The sequence below is a fragment of the Aythya fuligula genome, chromosome 3, assembly GCF_009819795.1.
Source record: "Aythya fuligula isolate bAytFul2 chromosome 3, bAytFul2.pri, whole genome shotgun sequence".
In the NCBI taxonomy this organism is placed as follows: Eukaryota; Metazoa; Chordata; class Aves; order Anseriformes; family Anatidae; genus Aythya; species Aythya fuligula.
Window position 1 is genome coordinate 60,628,189 of NC_045561.1, and position 18,473 is coordinate 60,646,661.

General features: G+C 43.5%; 2 protein-coding genes across 3 annotated transcripts in view; one reads left to right on the plus strand and one right to left on the minus strand.

Annotated features, from left to right (window-relative positions):
• Window positions 1–8,196, plus strand: part of ZNF292 (zinc finger protein 292) — a 56,838-nt gene extending 48,642 nt beyond the window's left edge. For both annotated transcript variants that reach the window (XM_032183784.1, XM_032183785.1), the window contains one exon: window positions 94–8,196. In XM_032183784.1, the coding sequence (XP_032039675.1) occupies window positions 94–7,281 (7,188 nt within the window). In that variant the 3' untranslated portion in view covers window positions 7,282–8,196. The remainder of the gene's footprint in view (window positions 1–93) is intronic.
• Window positions 8,197–8,394: 198 nt separating this feature from the next.
• GJB7 (gap junction protein beta 7) lies at window positions 8,395–14,609 on the minus strand. The gene is made up of 2 exons (XM_032185091.1): window positions 13,870–14,609; window positions 8,395–8,485 (listed from the first exon to the last, which is right to left on the minus strand). The coding sequence occupies exons 1-2, from the start codon at window positions 14,607–14,609 to the stop codon at window positions 8,395–8,397; spliced, it is 831 nt and encodes a 276-aa protein (XP_032040982.1).
• Between the last annotated feature and the right edge of the window lie 3,864 nt (window positions 14,610–18,473).

The following is an 18,473-nucleotide window of genomic DNA, read 5'->3' on the forward strand; positions in this document are numbered from 1 at the left end:
CTGACACTGAGGATTAAATAATGATACCTTTTACTTACAAATGTAAGAAGGGTTATGGTAAGCTGACTTACTAAGTTTAATCTTGCTTTACAGATTGATGGTGCTGGACTTGCAACCTGCATTGAGCTGTGCGTGAAAGCCTTGCGCTTGGAATCCAGTGAAAATGCGGATGTCAAGATATCTATTTGCAAGACTATCTCCTGTCTGCTTCCAGATGATTTGGAGGTTAAACGTGCTTGTCAGCTGAGCGAATTTCTTCTCGAACCCACTGTGGATGCATATTATGCTGTTGAAATGCTTTATAATCAGCCTGACCAGAAGTACGATGAAGAGAATCTTCCAATACCAAATTCCTTGCGCTGTGAGCTCTTACTTGTACTGAAAACTCAGTGGCCTTTTGATCCCGAATTCTGGGACTGGAAAACTCTAAAGCGTCAGTGTCTGGCATTGATGGGAGAGGAGGCGTCGATCGTGTCATCAATAGATGAACTTAACGACAGCGAAGTTTATGAGAAGGTTGAGGATTGCCAAGAAGAGACTAAAGAAACTTCTGTGAATGGGCTTGCTGGCACTTTTGATGACGCTACAAGCCTTCTTAAGGGTATCAGAGACGAAAAGCAGAAAAAGAGAGAAATTAAAAAACTCAGAGAGAGGGGTTTCATATCAGCTAGATTTAGGAATTGGCAAGCTTATATGCAGTATTGTGTGTTATGCGACAAAGAATTCCTAGGTCATAGAATAGTTCGGCATGCGCAGAAACATTATAAAGATGGAATTTACAGTTGCCCTATTTGTGCCCAAAATTTTAATTCTAAAGAAAACTTTGTTCCCCATGTAACTTTGCATGTTAAAAAATCCAGCAAAGAGAGACTGGCTGCTATGAAACCACTGAGAAGGTTGGGAAGGCCTCCAAAAGTAGCAACTGCCAATGAGAATCAGAAAACTGATTCTGTATCCAAACAGGAGCAGCGACCCATTAAAAAGAACAGTCTCTATTCAACAGACTTCATTGTGTTCAATGATAATGACGGCTCCGATGATGAAAATGATGACAAAGATAAACCTTATGTACCAGAGATAGTGCCAGTTCAAAAGCCACTACCTGTTAATGAATTCACTTGCCCTGTAACGTTTTGCAAAAAAGGCTTTAAGTATTTTAAAAACCTAATAGCACATGCAAAGGGGCATAAAGATAATGAGGAGGCTAAGCGTTTTCTTGAAATGCAAAGCAAAAAAGTGATTTGCCAGTACTGTAGGCGACATTTTGTAAGTGTTACTCACCTGAATGATCATTTACAAATGCACTGTGGCAGCAAGCCTTACATCTGCATACAGATGAAATGTAAGGCTGGTTTCAACAGTTACGCTGAGCTGCTGACTCACAGGAAGGAGCATCAAGTCTTCAGAGCCAAGTGTATGTTTCCTAAATGTGGCAGAGTTTTTTCTGAAGCCTATTTACTGTATGATCACGAAGCACAACACTATAATACCTATACCTGCAAGTTCACAGGCTGCGGAAAAGTGTACCGTTCCCAGAACGAACTGGAAAAGCACGTTGAAGATCACAACAAGCAGCCTGAAAAAGTGCAGCAGCCCGAAGGCCAGACTAATCCATCTGATCTTGGTCAACCTTGTAATGCTAATGAAAGTACTGTTGGAGTTGCTGTTAAAGAGGAGTTGACATCTGCTCCGGCTGACAACCGCAGCGGTTTTACTGAAGGAGAAAACAACATCTGGAATCCAATCAAAGCAGAACCCGTGGGGAATGGAAGCGTAAGCGCACCTGCAGGCGCTCTGCGGCAGAGTGATTCCTTGCCAAATGCTGGTCCAGAGCAGTCTGCTGCAGGTTCGGTGAAGACAGAAGTAGCAGCTCCAGCAGGCAGTGTTAAGGTGCCTGCTGTTAACCAGAAGGTCCGAGAAAACTTTGTAAAAAGAGGTAAATTGGCTGCTGCTACCAGTAAAGCAGATACCACTAAACCTGGAGCCCAGCAGTTGTGCTCACCAGTTGATTCTTGTCTTCCAGTTTTCCAGGAGAGAAAGGAAGAGAATTGTCTCAGTCAGTCCCAAAATAGTCAAAATATTCCTGTGAGTGCAGACACACTAAAACCAGAAGCCCTTGAATCCAAAAGCTTAGAAAGGCAAGTGAGCATTGTAAATCCCTTCAGCGTGCAGAATCAGGCAGGGTACCGAAACAGCGTACCCATTTCCAAGCTTGAAATTGAAGACAGTATTAAAGCTGCAGCTAATCTATATAACCTGCCTCTAAAAACTTTAGAAAGTATTACGTTCGTTCCATCGCAGCCTAACATAAATAGCTCGTTAGTTCCAGCTGCCTCACCGGCAGCCCCAGTTCAGAAATTCAGTTGTCAGGTCGAGGGGTGCACTCGAACATACAACTCATCGCAGAGCATTGGCAAGCATATGAAGGCAGCACACCCCGATCAGTACGCTGCTTTTAAAATGCAGCGTAAAAACAAGAAACCACGGAAGTCCAGCAATTTACCAACCGTGGGAAATGATGGGAAGATCGTCTATCTGATGCCACCGCAAGCAGGCAATCCCAGTGGTGCTGCTTTCACTGCGCAGAACAAAACCAATGTGAATCCCACCTGTTCCAGTCAAGTGCAGCATGTCTCCAGCCCGCTGTTCCCAACCCACTTAGAAAATCTGGCTAATCCTATGCTGCCTGTAGTGGAGAGCGTGATGAACCCAAGTTTGTCTACTCGTATTAAAAGTGAGCCTGAAAGTGTTTTGTGTTCGCAAATGGAAAATCTGTCAGGTGCAACTCTACCTTCCCAGTTGGAAGATCTGGCAAAAACAGTCATGCCTCTGAATATTGACGGTGGTTCAGATCCTTTTCTTCCTTTGCCCGCAGAAAATGGTTCTATGTCTCTCTTTCCTTCACCAGCAGAGACTGCCCCAACTTCAGTCTTCTCACAACTGGAAAATAGTTCAAGTAACTTTCCGTCTCAGCTAGAAGGGAACACTAGTTCTGCTTTCCCAAAAGAAGAAACTGTTGATCAAATGTTTCCCTTGCGAGTGAGCAATGAAAATAACTTTAATGAAACTGGTTCTCAACATCCAACCTCAGACAAGGTAAAAAAGGACCGTGGCCGGGGCCCAAATGGGAAAGAAAGGAAGCCAAAACATAACAAGCGGGCAAAATGGCCAGCAATAATTAGGGACGGCAAATTTATCTGTAGTAGGTGCTTCAGAGTTTTTACTAATCCTAGATCACTCGGTGGTCACTTATCCAAAAGGTCTTACTGTAAGCCTCTGGAAGGGTCAGAAATCTCTGCGGAAGCTCTGCAGGCTAATGGACAGTCTTTGCTCGCCAGTATGATTCTTTCCTCAAATTCGTTAAGCTTGCAGCAGCCCCAGGAGTCAGCCTTCAATCCAGAGTCGTGTTTTAAGGACCCATCCTTCCTGCAGTTGCTTGCAGCTGAAAATCGTTCCACAGCCTTATTGCAGACGATGTTTCCGCGGGCCAACGTGACTAACTTTAATACCGGTGGAAATGAGGAAGGGAATCAAATCATAAAACAAGCCTTGGAAACTGCAGGCATCTCAAGTACGTTTGATAATACAGAAGTACTTCCACATGTAGTGACCACAAGTTGTGTCACTGGTACAACGCAAATAAATGCAGCTGTTCTCCCCAATTCAACCGCGTCACCTCTGTTGCAGACAGTCTGCAACCCCAGCACCCTGCTAACAGACCAAAACAGGACCCTCAATGCCAAAATACCTTCAATAAATGAGTGCAAGAGTTTGCCTGGTTTTGCAACAGATGACTTAATGCTAAAGACAATTGAAAATGGCTTATGTTCTAGCTCGCTTCCTAATGCTGTTGCAGCAGCACAAACCTTTGCAGGGAACACTTCACGAGTTACGGTTATAAATAGTCCCAATAATTCAGGATCGAGTAACTCAAATAAGAAGGGAACCAGTGCTTCAAAGAGGAAGAGAAAAGCAACTACACCCTTGCTTGCACCTAACACAGCACAGAAAGTAGCAGTAAATAATATCACAGCGATGGGACTTCTAACCAAAAGCACTGACGGAAATGTGCAAATACAGGGAGATAATTTTCAGTCCAACTTGCTGGCAAATTGTGACTCTCAAGCAGTGGTGGAAAATCTCACACAGAAACTCGGTAATGCTGACAATCAGTTATTCATGGCCAGTATCAAAGAGAACTTCAAAACAAATCTCGAGACTCATACCCCATTAACAGTAAAAACTGAAAATGGGGATTCCCAAATGGTGGCTGTAAATTCGTGTACGCAGACAAATTCGGAGGAACAGATTTCAGAAGACAACGTTATTCAGAATTTTGAAAAAACCCTTGAAATAATTAAAACTGCCATGAACTCACAGATACTCGAGGTGAAAACGGAATTTCAGGATGCTGGCACTGCTTCGGGGCAGAACTCGCAAGTAAGTAACGCACAGGCTTCTTCAGGAAACTCTTCCAATAATGTAATGCTGCCCACTCACGCACAGTTTGCAGTGCATGCAGGCAGTGCCACTGCTGCAAAGAGCAACTCTGCTCAGTCTGAAACATCTCAGAAAGATGATACTCAAATACTGGAAATCTTGGAGGGCTTGCAGAAACTGAAACTAGAAAATGATTCATCCATCCAGGTCTCTGAGAGTGTTTCCCAGTGTCCTCCAGCAGATACAGTAGCACCAGCAGTTCCTGTTGTATCAACTGAAAGTAAACCCCTGGTCCAGACAGCCTCAGAGACAACTCACATTCACTTCAGTGATAAAGTTAATAAGCCCTTTGTATGTCAGGACCAAGGCTGCAACTATAGTGCTATGACAAAAGATGCGTTATTTAAACACTATGGCAAGGTTCATCAGTACACTGCAGAAATGATACTCGAAATTAAGAAGCATCAACTGAAGTACGCTCCTTTTAAATGTGTTGTCGCTAGCTGTCCAAAAACATTCACAAGAAACTCTAACCTCCGAGCACACTGCCAGCTTGTACATCACTTTACAACAGAGGAGATGGTCAAATTAAAAATTAAAAGGCCTTATGGCAGAAGATCTCAAAATGAAACCGCAAACGCAGCCCCGCGCCCTGTTGAAATAAAAAATGTGCAGACACTAATAATAGAAAACAAAACTCCGGCTCCCTTGGTGAAAGAAGCTCAGATAAAGGAAGCTGTAGAGCCTGTGAAGGTCTTAGAAAAATTACTACCAGAAAAAAGTATTCCCGAAAGACTGGAAAAACCTCCCCAAGTGGTTTCCGTTCAGCCTGAGCAGCCTAACGCAGCTGCTTTTGGTAATTCCCAGGCACAGTCAAAAGTGCGCAAAGCGAGGAGACACAGGAAGGAAAAAGAGGAGAGGAAACGTCGGAAGCCCGTAGCAAAATCTCTGGAGTTTCCTACCAGATACAGCCCCTACAGACCGTACCGATGCGTCCATCAGGGCTGCTTCGCGGCGTTTACAATTCAGCAAAACCTGATCCTTCATTACCAAGCTGTGCACAAGTCAGACCTTCCTGCCTTCTCTGCTGAGGTGGAGGAGGAGAACGAGCTGGGCAAGGAGGACCGGGAAGAGGCTGAAACCAAACCCGCCGTCAGGGAATTCAGGTGTGAGGTGAACGACTGCTCTCGAATATTCCAGGAGGTGCCCAGCTTGATACAGCATTACATGAAGCTTCATAACATGACCCCCGAGGAAATCAGAAGCATGAAAGCGGCTCCAGAGGTGGGAAGGTTTTCTTGTGATCAGTCTCAATGCAAGTCCTCGTTTACAGCGTATTTTAACTACATCGTGCATCTTGAGACAGAACATGGTGTTAAGATAAGGCCAAACAAGGTAGAAGATGATGGCGTGTTCAAGTGTGACTGCGAAGGTTGCGACCGTATTTATGCTACTAGATCTAACCTCCTCCGGCATATTTTTAATAAACATAATGACAGGCATAAAGATCACCTCATAAGACCCAGGAGGCTGACGCCAGGTCAGGAAAACATCTCCAGCAAAGCAAATCAGGAGAAACCATTGAAGTCCAAACAGAGAGGGTTGAAAAACAGATCGGGGAAAGAAAGTAGCAGGCTGTCGGTGAAAACAAAACGAAAGAAAAACATTAACTTAGAAAACAAAAACTCCAAAGGAATGCAAATTCAAGAAAATAAGGCGTATTCACTGAAACGTGGCAAGCACGTGTATTCAATAAAGGCGAGGAACGATGCCCTGTCGGAATGTACGAGCAGGTTTCTAACTCAGTACCCGTGTATGATTAAAGGATGTTCGTCTGTGGTTACGAGTGAAAGTAACATCATACGGCATTATAAATGTCACAAATTGTCCAAGGCATTTACTTCGCAGCACAGAAATCTTCTTATTGTATCTAAAAAGCACCCTGTGTCACCAGTAAAGGAAACACCGTGTGAGCAAGAGGAGACTGATAAAAAAAGCGATGTGAAAGAGGCAGAACCGGCTCCGTTAGCAAGCAATAATGATTCAAGCACATCTACGTTACCACAAAATGAAAGTGAAAAAGGTGAGAAGGACGAGGTGGACGAACTGACAGAACTCTTCATTACTAAACTGATTAATGAGGATTGTTCAAGTGCTGAAAACCAAGCAAAAATCTCTTCCAGTGTAAATAGTGACTCGCAGGAGACCAACTCCTGCCCGGCAGAGAAGCAAAAATCAAACAACTTAAAAAGAGCAAGCAAAGAGAAAAATGTGTCTCAGAGTAAGAGGAGGAGAGTCGAAAAAACAGAGGAAGTACCGCCAGTCGAAGTGAGTAGCACGCACAGGGAGGAAGAGACTGCAGTTGCTATTCAAACAGCTGAAGAGCAACCTGCAGCTTTCGACTGGAGTTCATTTAAGCCTATGGGTTTTGAAGTTTCCTTCCTCAAGTTCCTGGAAGAGTCTGCTGTGAAGCAAAAGAAAAACACTGAAAGAGACCACCATGGCGGCGGAACCAAAAAAGGATCTCATTCAAACTTACGGAAATCTACCGAGAAGACCTCCTCCCTAGCAAGTAATAATGTCACTTGGTCGTGTTCGGAAACTGAAACCCTTGTACAGTTTGCCAATCCATCCCAGCTTCAGTGTAGTGAAAATGTAAAAATCGTTTTGGACAAGGCTCTTAAAGACTGCACTGAGCGCGTGTTGAAGCAGCTTCAGGAAATGAGACCTACCGTCAGCTTGAGAAAACTTGATGGACGCTGGGAGAATAATCCAGACGTTACAGCTGCAAAAGAAACTGCTATGGGTAACGAGGAAGGGGAATCAAAACTGAAAACCTAGTGTGTTTATCCGTGATCTGTAATAAAGTTTATTTTGAATAGGAAGCCATCAAGCATGCTAGTAACTGTGGAGCTCTTTTTATTTTGAAGTGATCTAATCTAGCAAAAAACATGGCATCAGTCATGTAAATTTCTTATTTGTTTTTATCCCTATGGGACTTGAAGAACAGAATAATTGCTTCAGCTTTGTAAATACTTGATCAAAACCTCAACTTTCTATCAAATTGTCCTTTCCATGAACTAAATCTTTGTGAATTGTCTGTGATTGGTATCTTTCACCAGGTCACTGCTCATGTATAACAGTACTCTTTATTTGTAGATACATTTTTTTTGTATATATTTATTATTGTAAATCATTTGCTGCCACCAGCAGTCTGTAAGTCTAAACTATTAAATGACACATTTATATTCGGAATTTTAATTTGTAACTAAGTGATCAAGTTTTTAAAACTGTCCTTTAATCATTTTAAATTAAGACCTTTTGAACTAAAGCTAGGTAAGTCTGCCATATCCAGTTTATTTTGCATAAAGCATTTCTTTACAGGAGAGGAGCTGGATAAGATAACATTTCATAGGTTAAACGTACTGACACACTCATTTTTGTAAATTTAACATCCAGTATCTATGGATGATACTCATATGTAGTTAACTCATAAATATAATAGTTTTCTTATAGCTACATTTTTCATTGCTTTTAATTGGATACAAAGCATTTATGATTCCATAATAAAAATGGAAATGTGAATAAAAATAGTTTGCTACATTGGAGATTTAAAACAATATTTGGTATTAAAGAATCCGTTGTGAATGTGATAGAAAATTAGTAGTGTGGAGCAGTGTATATATTTGAGGTGGTGATTTGTGAAGTAGCCCAGTATTGCCTTAAATAAAATCACATTTCATTTCTTGTTTTATACATGTGATCTTATAAAGGTTATTTTTGTTTCTGTAACTTAGATTGGTGTATAGTTTAATTTTTGTTAAAAAAAGAAAAAAAAAGAAAGAAGAAAAAAACCTTCAGAAACCGTTTCTGTAAATAGTGGGTTTATAAAACAGATGGTTTATTTTGATAATACCACTTTGGTATCTATCTATCTATAAAATACATGAGTCCTTATGCCATACCGTTACAAACTGAATAAACGAGGCACTTTCTGAAAGGGAAGTGAGATTGTGATCTTACAGATAACCGAGGTGCTTGTGCTCTATCGATGGCACGGGCTCTCCCTGCACTCCTTTTCCTCTCGCTGGCTGCGCTCGGCAGCCCTTCTGCCACCTCGGTGTTTCCCACACTGGAAGGAGCCCCAGAAGCAGCGCTGCGCGTAGCAAGCACCCGGGTTTGGAGTGATTTCTCTGTTTGCTGCTGACCGAAACGACAGGCGTCCAGTTGGCTGAGTAACCCAGAGAGCGAAGGCGGTAGTGGGAGCTGTCGGTATCCAGGAATCTGCCGTGGTGTTTTTAGGACAGGATTATGCTTAACTCCCGTGGGACAAGCCAGCTGGATTGTGCGGTACCAAAAATTTTTTGTTGGATTATTCTCGTTACTGGATGTGACCTACCTTCAGTAATATAAAATAGTCTTTATCTTGGGAGAGATCGGCTTGCTTTTTTTTTTTCTATCAACTTGTCTTGCCGTGTAACGCTTTGCATTAAATGCTGCGCTTCGTTGCTTGTAAGCTATTCACCTGGAATCCTTGACAGCTGACTTGCATACCAGTTCAGAGGGCACATTCCTCCGACAACACGAAGTGACTTGTTTGGAGAGTGAAAATTACCTCTGAAAGCAGAAAGGCGGCAGCGTTTCAGCCTCGGGAGTAGCTCCTGTTTGTCGGTGCTAACTTGCTCGCCTTCCCACAAAGCACAGGCTTCCTTTCGAGCAGGGCCCGTTTGCTGCTGCAACTTTCAGTCCCTCCCGAGTGACTGACCTGCTGGCTCCAACAAGTCAGTAAATCAGAAGTGCCATCTGAGAACGATAGAGGCGAAACAAACGCTTGGGTTTTCTCTCTAGGAGAGATGGTTGTAGGTACTTGGACTTCAGGAGCGGGCTCCTGCTGGATGGCAGCAGCTGGGTGTGGAGAGGAGAGGATCTGCAGGAGGAGAGGGCAGAGCACCTCCGGAGAGGGATCCCGGAGCCTCTCGTGAGACCCGCTGCTGTCAGGCAGTTGGCTGGGCACTGTCGACAGACCTCACAGTTGTTAATTTTTTAGATGTTAATCCCTTTTTGTGTTCTGTAAGTAAAATACTTCCAACCATAATGTCCCCGGTTAGAGTTACTGCACCATTTGCACTTTTTAGACTGAGAATAGCGTAAAACTATTTAGGTACATAGTGTTACACTACGATACTATAAAACAGAACCAAAAAAAAAAAAAAAAAAAAAAAAAAGGAAAAAAAATCCAATGTCGTAAACATCCAAGAAATAAATTCTGATCTGAATGTAGGACCTGAATTTCTGAGAAGTAAATTTTTAATGTTCTCTTAGCCCAATAATCCACACTTCTGAGGACCAGCATAGCCAGCTTCGTGGCACATTACCTGTTAGACAGGTACTGACAGCCTGTCCAACAGGCAATCTAGTATGGTATTTTTTTCCTTTTTTTTAATATATATTTATATATAATTTTAACAGGGACGGAAAGGAGGGTTTGGTATGAGATGTCACAGACTGCAGAGGGTACTGTAGTTTGCTAAAGCCACTTACGAAAGTTGCTGATGAAATAAATTTCTCTGGTGCTTGCATCTAGGCCTTTCCCCGTGAGTGATGTATCACGCCTCCTGCTCAAGCGTGCTGGCAGCCCCTCAGGGCCCCATGGGCCTTACCTGTGCCTTCGGGACAGGACAGGGCTCTGGGGGTGGCCGAGGCCAACCCCATTGATGCCTCCTCAGCCTGTGGGGTGCCCAGAGCGCTCCCTGATTCCCCCTTGCCTCCTCTCTACCTCAGCATCTCTCTTCTCCCCACTCCATCCCTGTCTCTTGCTGCTTCTCCCTCTCTCGCCATTCTTCTCCCACCTCTTTCTCTCTCCTTTAGCCTCTCTTGTGGTTAACTGTGTTCCTAAAAAGAAAGTCTTACACTGTCTGAGCCCTAATCGAGCGCAGTGCAGGTCCTCACTTGTTTTGGGATGGCCGACATTGACGTTCTGGAGGCACGTCCTGCCCATGGCTGTTATGAGGTCAGGGAGAGAAGCTTTTAAGAAACACCAAAAGCAGATTTCAGCTCAGGTAAGGAGAAGCAGGTGGCCATACTCCTGCCTTTGGGTTCTGTGCCACAGGAGCCCCCGGGCCTGGGTCCCACCTGCACTGACACCAGGCCCCGGGGAGCTGCAGGGCGCGAGGAGGCTGCGGGTGCTGAAACTACCAGCACATAGGGAAGTGTTTTTTTCCCCTATTACTTTTTTAAAACTTATCTCTCAAAAGACAAGATTTCTTGGGTTTTAAAGGACACGAGGGTTTACAAAAGGTTTGGAACTTTTCAATGTTTGCGGAGAAGTTTTAAAAAAAGGCATGAGGTAAATATTTCTGTGTGAATGTGTATGGAGGGATTGTGGTATTTTTCCATTACAGTAAGGGCTGAGGTCAGCTTCCTACCAGTTGCTGTGTGTTAAAGGAGACAGTTCTTTTAGCTTTTAAAAAGAGAAATACAGCATTAGAATGGGAAAAAAAAAAAAAAAAAAAAAAAAAAAAAAAAAAAAAAAGGTATTTTTGTCTGGGTAGCATGGAAGTTTGATATATGAGGGGGGAAAAAAAAGCCATTTGAGTTTAGGCTTTGAGTCTACAAACTCATTTGAACCAAAAACACAAGCATGAGTGACTTCAGAGATGGGTGGATGAGGAAGATTTAACCTAGAGAGGAAGGAATGTAAAGGTGATAAGGGTGGGAATGGGGCTGGGGTAGGAAGGGAACCAGTAAAAGACCAAATGCTGGACAAAAGCAAGGCTTCGGAAAGTAGAGGAGTTCCTGCTCTCGTGTTAAGTAAAATCTGGCAGAGCTGCCTTGTGTGATGCTCATTTCCTTTACATTAATGGCTCTGCTAAATACTCCTCTCATTTTGCAGCACGATGCAAAAGCCACTTGGGTGTTTGCTACCAGGGAGTCAGGGCTTACGCAGCTGGTCCATAATACCTTGTCAGAATAAAGTGGTTTACATGAGAAATAATTTCTAGTTGTATCAAACCTGAAATGTCTTCCAAGACTTGAAACACTGTCATCTGGAATATAATTTATTATTTCATGATTGTTGAGGATAGAAATTAGCGAGAAATAAAAACTTGTATACGCATTTTAAAAAGTTCTTGTATCACATGAAAATTTTTGGTCCAAGCAGGAAGTTCTGGCCAGCTGCAGAGTTTGGAGGGATGCTCTGAAGCCCTTCAAGCCCTGACTAAACATATTTTTTATATTAGAGAGCAGCTATGACAAATTTAATCAGAAACCTGTTAGCTAAGCTGCATTTGCTTCTTTTGCTCTCAAATAAACCCTGCTTTAAAAAATAAAGAGCTTTTTCATTAACGTGCTATCTTCAAATCTGTCCTCGATAATTGCAAAATAGTCTTTATGGCAGCATTTTTCATTTGGATAGTGTTCCATTGTCTTAAGAGATGATGCATTAGTGTACAAGAAGGATGAGATAATTTTGGTTTCCTTTCTCAGTTACTGAAAGGGTGGCAGTACCGTTACACGGAGCAGACCAGCAATGGTTTTGCTTCACACAGTACTTGACGGGGTTTGTGCAGTAGTTATAAAAGACATTGTAATTGCATCCCTCTCCTGAGCCACTCTGCCTATGTAGAGACTCAACAGAAGACGTTTGGAGCTGTAAAGCACGTTGTCTCGACAGACACGCTGCTACCGCGCCGTGCGAGATGTAAAACTTTAACTGGCCGCAAGCTGGCAAGCTAGTCGTATCTGACATGCTGCTGTTGCAAGATCAGCAGAGGCAATGTATTTTCACCTCTTATAAAATCAGGTTTATAGAAAGAAAAAAAAAAGAAAAAAAAAAAAAGCCAACTCGCATGAGCTTGAAAATCATGGTCAAAAGTACATAATTTTTTCAATATTTCCTAAAGTTAATTGTGTAATTGCTGCCCCAGTACTCATAAAAGTAATGCTTTGTAACCACAGCTGGAGTTTCTGGAGAGAAAAAACAGTTAACATGTTTTCACTAACTGTTTCCTCCTGTATCCTGGAATGAAATCGGTGCAACATCCTGGCAGCTCCGCTTATTGCAGGCAGCTTTTTCTCTAAAAGCGTGTGTTTTGATCAGACTCAGCACTGATGTCAGGTCTTTGATCACGGCAAAGGAAGGAGAATGCTAGCCTGAAATAAGTCTTTTTAGGAATGATTTCTATCATCTCCGAACCTTGAGTTCAAAAGAAGACTCATTTCTGTCCCTTTCCTGTTAGCCCATGTTACAACCGTAACAAAGAGCGGAGATGTGTAGTGTTCAAGAGACGTTCTGAAATTTGGGGGGCAGTAAGTCATTATTGTCTACTGAGTTTCCATGGGAGGCTGCGAGTGTCTTTACATTGCACATCTTCAACAGCACGTATCTGCTGAAGGAGCAGTGGTGTTTTCAGCCCTACCAAAGGGACCGGGTTTGGGGCTACTGAATGCTAGGACCGCTGGCCCACATTTTGCTGCATTGCAGAGTCTACATTTCTCTGCTTGGATCCTAGAGAACTGTGGAAGATTTTTTTCCTTCACCCACTGCAACCACCAGGCAGATGAGGTGTGTGGTGGCTGGGGTGCTGCTCGGTGTGGGTGACCAGGAGTTAAATCCACACGCCAGGATGCAATGCCTGTGTGAGCAAGGACCTTTTCTTATGGGATGTGTTCTGCTGATAAAGGTCCTACAGACTGCAAAGGGCTCAAGTACCTACAGGAGGAGGTGTTCCACAAATAGCTAAATAATCTGCTCTGCCTTTATCGCCATTGGCATAGCTAGATGTATTTACCCCTTATTATTTTTTCGTTTTTTTGAAATGCTTCATAGGAGGACAGCTGGGATGGGCTTGGGATGATCCAGCCTACTTTGAGACACGAGTAGCTGTTGTATGCCAACACCTTCTGGTCACTATCTCAACATTTATCAGATCCACCTACCTGGGAAACGCTCTAAATCCCCTCACTGTCCAATGTCTTAATTGCAGGTTCTCTAATAATAATGGTATCTTAATTCCAGGTTCTTCCATCTCTGGATATAAAAATCCCCTTTTTGCTTGTACCAAAGCAATTCCATGTAATATGCAAAACACAGGTGTTCGAGCAGTTGTTTCAGTGTGATTTATCTTAAACATTTGCGTAGATATCAAAACCCCGTGGAATTTTCAGGCCTCTTCAACATGAACAGATCTAGGTAATTCTATGCATGACATACATAATGCAAGTGGATTTATTTGCTTGTATAACAGAGGGAAGGAACTAATAGAGGAAAAATACTTCCTAGATAACTCTCCTTTCGCTTCTGTGAAGCACTGATGGGAACAGGGCAATTCACGAGATACAGCAGGTATAACAGGAAGGTGTTGTCCGACCTTTCAAGTCAGTGGGGAGATATTCTCCTGTCCATCTTGTTCATTCAGAGGCAAGGACAGGGGGCTGTCATGGACTGGTCTTGCAGCTGCTGCTCTCCTGTGACTGATGGTTCCCGATTTGTGGCAGCCGCTTGCTGAGCCTCGATGTTCCTTGGTGTACCTCTTCAGATAACACTTCACGGAGTATTTGCAAAGGAGGTAACTCAGTTCACTTAAATTTAATACAATGCACAGACATGAAGTTGCCACCAAAAAGTAGAGGAAAATCATCTTCTCAGTTGGCTTGGAGATATAGCAGTCAACAGTATTAGGACACGGTCTCACGTCGCATTTGACGAGATGTGGTATTTTGAATCCGTTGTACAATTTGTAAAACAGAATGAGAAAAACTATTTCAAATCCTGTTTTTAAAACAAGACTGATGAGGTAAGTGCACAGCAACCCACCATCTATCTCACCTGGGCTTTTGTAAAGTGTCTGGTTGTGCTTTTTTTCTCTGTTCTCTCGATAAGCAACATGGAAAATAACCAAGAGCGAGGGGGTGGAGACCAGGATTAACTGCAAAGCCCAGAGCCTGACGTGAGAGACAGGGAAAAAATGGTCAAAGCAAACATTTTCACAGCCAGGCTGCTTGATGTTGCATTCAAATTCATCGTGTTCGTATTTCCAGATGTTTTCTGCAGCCGCAACGTAAACCAGCAAGCGGAATATGAACACAACTGCTACCCAGATTCTTCCGATTCCCGTTGAATATTTATTCACTCCACTCAGCAGGTCACGCAGGAATGCCCAGCTCATCTTTCTCTTCGGGGGAGGAAGGAAGTGCTGTATAAAAGAAGCACAAGATCAGAGATGCTTCCTCTTGGCTGAAGAGAACGGGAAGCGTGTTCAAGGTGAAATGCAGCCAGGAGTTGAAGCAATTTAAACTGACTAAGCAATTAATAAGGAAGGGGGAAAAAAATGGAAAAAATAAAAAGCAAATCTTCTCCTACCTCTAATAACTTGTACCTTCTGAGGCTATCATACGAAAACTATTTGCTGTTAAAGTAGGCTCTTGTCAATTAGGCTGAAGCCTAATTGTTCTGTCAGGCGGTGCTCCCTGCAGGTAGATGTGCCTGTTCTTACTAAGGGCCTCCTGAGCATCCCTGGCTGAGTTCAGATGAGTGCTCCATCACCAAGGCACGCTCCATGTAGCACCATCCATTTTGCAAATAGTAGGCATCACCAAATCCCATTTAGCTTTCAGATTTATGCATAGGAGCCAAGTATCCCAGAATAAATTGACTACCAGGATGCAAATTGTTTTCTTTTTGTCTCAGTAAATTTATGCAGTATTTTAAGTCCTGTACTGCTGCACTGCTGTTTTGTTGTTGCTTTGTTTTCAATTTCTTATCATTTAAGAAATGCACAACTTTATTCCCAGAATTTATAGATTTTATATATATATATATATAAAAATAATAACAGGTTTTTTTCAATGTGAGTCTTCCCCTGCCCTAGCTCTGGAGCTTTTCTTTTGCGAAGGGATGCCCCTGCGTACGAGCAAGAAGTACATCCATCCACGGGAGGCAGAATGGCTGGGAAACATCAGGAGGGGAATCTGAGAAGCCTCCAGATCCATATTTTAGATCTTCATGGCCTCGTCCCATCTACTGAGAGAAAATGCACCCACCTATGGCTGCCCCAGTGTTTGGGAACCCTCCTGCCACTGCTGTAGCTGCAGATTTAGAGCACCATAATTTGCACCATTAGAGCTGGGGACTTCCTGGAGGAGCTGAGGAATGGCCATACGGCCAATTCACACTGGGAAGGATGCTGAAAAGATGTTCTCACCACGACTTGTTACCAGACTACTCTTTTATGCTGTGGGTATAAAGGAGTAACAGGAATACCGTTTGGCTTGTATCCTATCAGACATATGCTTTTAAATATATTTGGTGGACTGGTGACTTCATTAAGGAGCTATTTCTATCCTCTACATCTGCAATTAGAGCTCAAGCAGATGTTTAAATCAAGCTCTCTGAGGTATGAGCACTATGCCTGTAACGATTTCTAGGCAAGTAATATGTGTATTAGCCTCGAAGGGGCTGAGTAGCAAAGGGTGAAGATGCTACCGACCCTGCTATTCGATAAAGCATGGGCCAGGAAACAAAGCGTTCACACGAGCAAGTACAAGCATTCATCCACGTCAATACTCACAAACAAGCTGTCCTCCTGAATGGATTTCTTGTAGAAGGAAAGCCTCAAAGGCCTTTTTCTGGGATTTTTAGATGTGCACAGGCACTGCAGAGGGAAGAGTGAATTTTATTATTCCATGGAAGACCAGTGTGGTTTTTGCTAATGGCCATAAGAACCGTGCCTGTCTTTCCTGATGCCAAAAGCCCGGTGTCACCCACTAGCCCGTGCTTACAGGCACCTTCAGAGTGGCTGGAGGTGCACCAGTCCTGAGCCCCCCGCTGAATGAGTGAGGCCAGAAGTTGCAGATAGGCTGGGTCTCCCTGCCCAGGGACTGCAGTGGTCAAGGCCTCGACAAAAATCTTGAGCAGGTCTTGAGCAGTGGGCAAATTCCAGCTAGGCAAATGATGGGATGGGTGGAATTGCTGCAGAGATATTGAGAAATACAGCAACAGAGGCTGGCACCTAGAAATCTGGCCCTTAAATGAGTCAAAGGTTCAAGAAAGAGAGCAACAAATGGGTCATAGGGGAATCTGTTTGGCACAAAGGAAATAAAGACCACCACCAAAAATAGAAAAGCTTCTATTGGAAGTTGTAAAGGAGACACTACAGTGTCAGATCATTAACTCCAAGTGCTCAAGAAGATGAATGTGGCAAGAGGAGCAGGAATTTGAGGTTAGATTTAACTCAAACTCCCTGTGCACATACGCACACCCCAGCTTGGACAAAAGATGAAGGCTAGAGATACCTTGACGTGCTCTGCTGACTTCTGCCTGATGTAGCAGGGATGAGAATGAAAACAAATTCCTGGGCTGCTTCTGCTCCCTGCCAGGAACCGGAGCAGCTAATCCCCTCTCTTCACGTCTATCTCCTCTTCACATACAAAATGTGTGTCCTGGATGTGACTTGGACACCCCTGGTGAGACACAGGTCACCAGAAGACCCCTCGCACACCTGGTTTCCCTCAGATATGGACGTAGTTTCAGTTCTGCCTCAAGCCTGCCCACAAGCTCTGCCGAGCAGACAGAGCAAGCCGAGTGCTCCAGCAGCTCCAGGAGTGAGGAACAGAATTCATTGAGTAAAGCGTTTGGTAACGCCACTGCTGCTGAACATACCCAATAATCCTTTCCATCCTTTAGCGAGGTCTACGGAAGGTTGGCTAATGTGCGTGGAGTAATGCATCCGCTGAAGAGCATTCAGAGAATGAGTTCATCTAGATTTCTGTCGGCTCTGCTACTTTAATGACATTAAAAGCAGACAAGGTATCTCTGTGTAGAGGAGAATTGGGGGAAAAAGTATGAAAATGCAAAAACCACCTACTCAGAAAGAAGGAAGAGGGGAAAGCATCCGCACTGTTAAAGGCACACAGGGGGCAGGCAGCTCGGAGCAAGCAGGCACATCACAGGTCAAAGGTGCTGCATTAGTGGAAATGGAAATGGAAGGGTGAGAAAGAGCAGAAAGGATGGGTCTGGGCACTGCGGGTCTAGCACTCGCACAGGCGGACACAACCAGCCTTGCGGGCTGAGAGATGGAAAGTCAATTCCTTTTTCTGATACAAACATTGCTAATGGGAGCTTTCTGGTGCACCTATGGCTTAACCTTGTCTTTTTTATTTTTTTCTTTTTTTTTTTTTTTGATAAGGAAAGAATCATAAATAGTGTAAAATAAAGCAGAGAACAGTAGTAGAGGAACACAGAGTATCGGATCATAATAAAGCAGACTTGGTAGCAATCTTGAGAGGTCATCCTCTGGAGCTTTTATATATGTAGGGTTTATATATAAATATATATATATATAAACAAAACATAATCTCAGCCCTTTTCTTTTAAAACAGCAATCAGCTCTGCATTTTGAGAAAAGGAATAAAAGCATTGGCACGATGATTTCTGTAAATGACCAAACAAATAACGAAACTTAACTTCAGATTCTCGTTTTGTAATTTCACTTTCCCTTTATTTTCTTTGTTTGGTGGTATAAGGAAGTTTTACTGTTGCTGATCCTTTGTGCTTGTTTCGTGGACTACCCACTGCTTCCTTACTGAGGTCCACAGGCTGAGCAGCACCGATTCACCAGTTCCCCTAAGAAGGCTTTGTCATGCTTATAACTCTTGCTGACAGGTGTTTGTTCAGCCTGCTCTGAAATTTATGGAAGCTCCGCTCCCACCCTACCGTGGTGCATCTATTCCAGCGCTCTGCTGCAGGAGAAGAGGCAGCAGGAAACCTCCTGGGAACGCAGAGGGACAGCCCAGCTCCAAAGCCACCCCGCCAAGCTGGGCCTGCAGCAGCTATTCACGGTGCTGAGCATCAGCAGCAGGAGCTGAAGAACTACTGCTGCAGGTCACTCACCTTGCAGCGCCTTTGCTTCTTGCTCAACAGTCAGCGTGCCGACGTGAGTGGTTTTCCAGGTCCTTGTGAAAGAGCCAATGAAAAAATATAGAGGTCAGAAAACCTAGCCTTGGGTGGTTTGGATAACCCGTCTGCTTCCTCT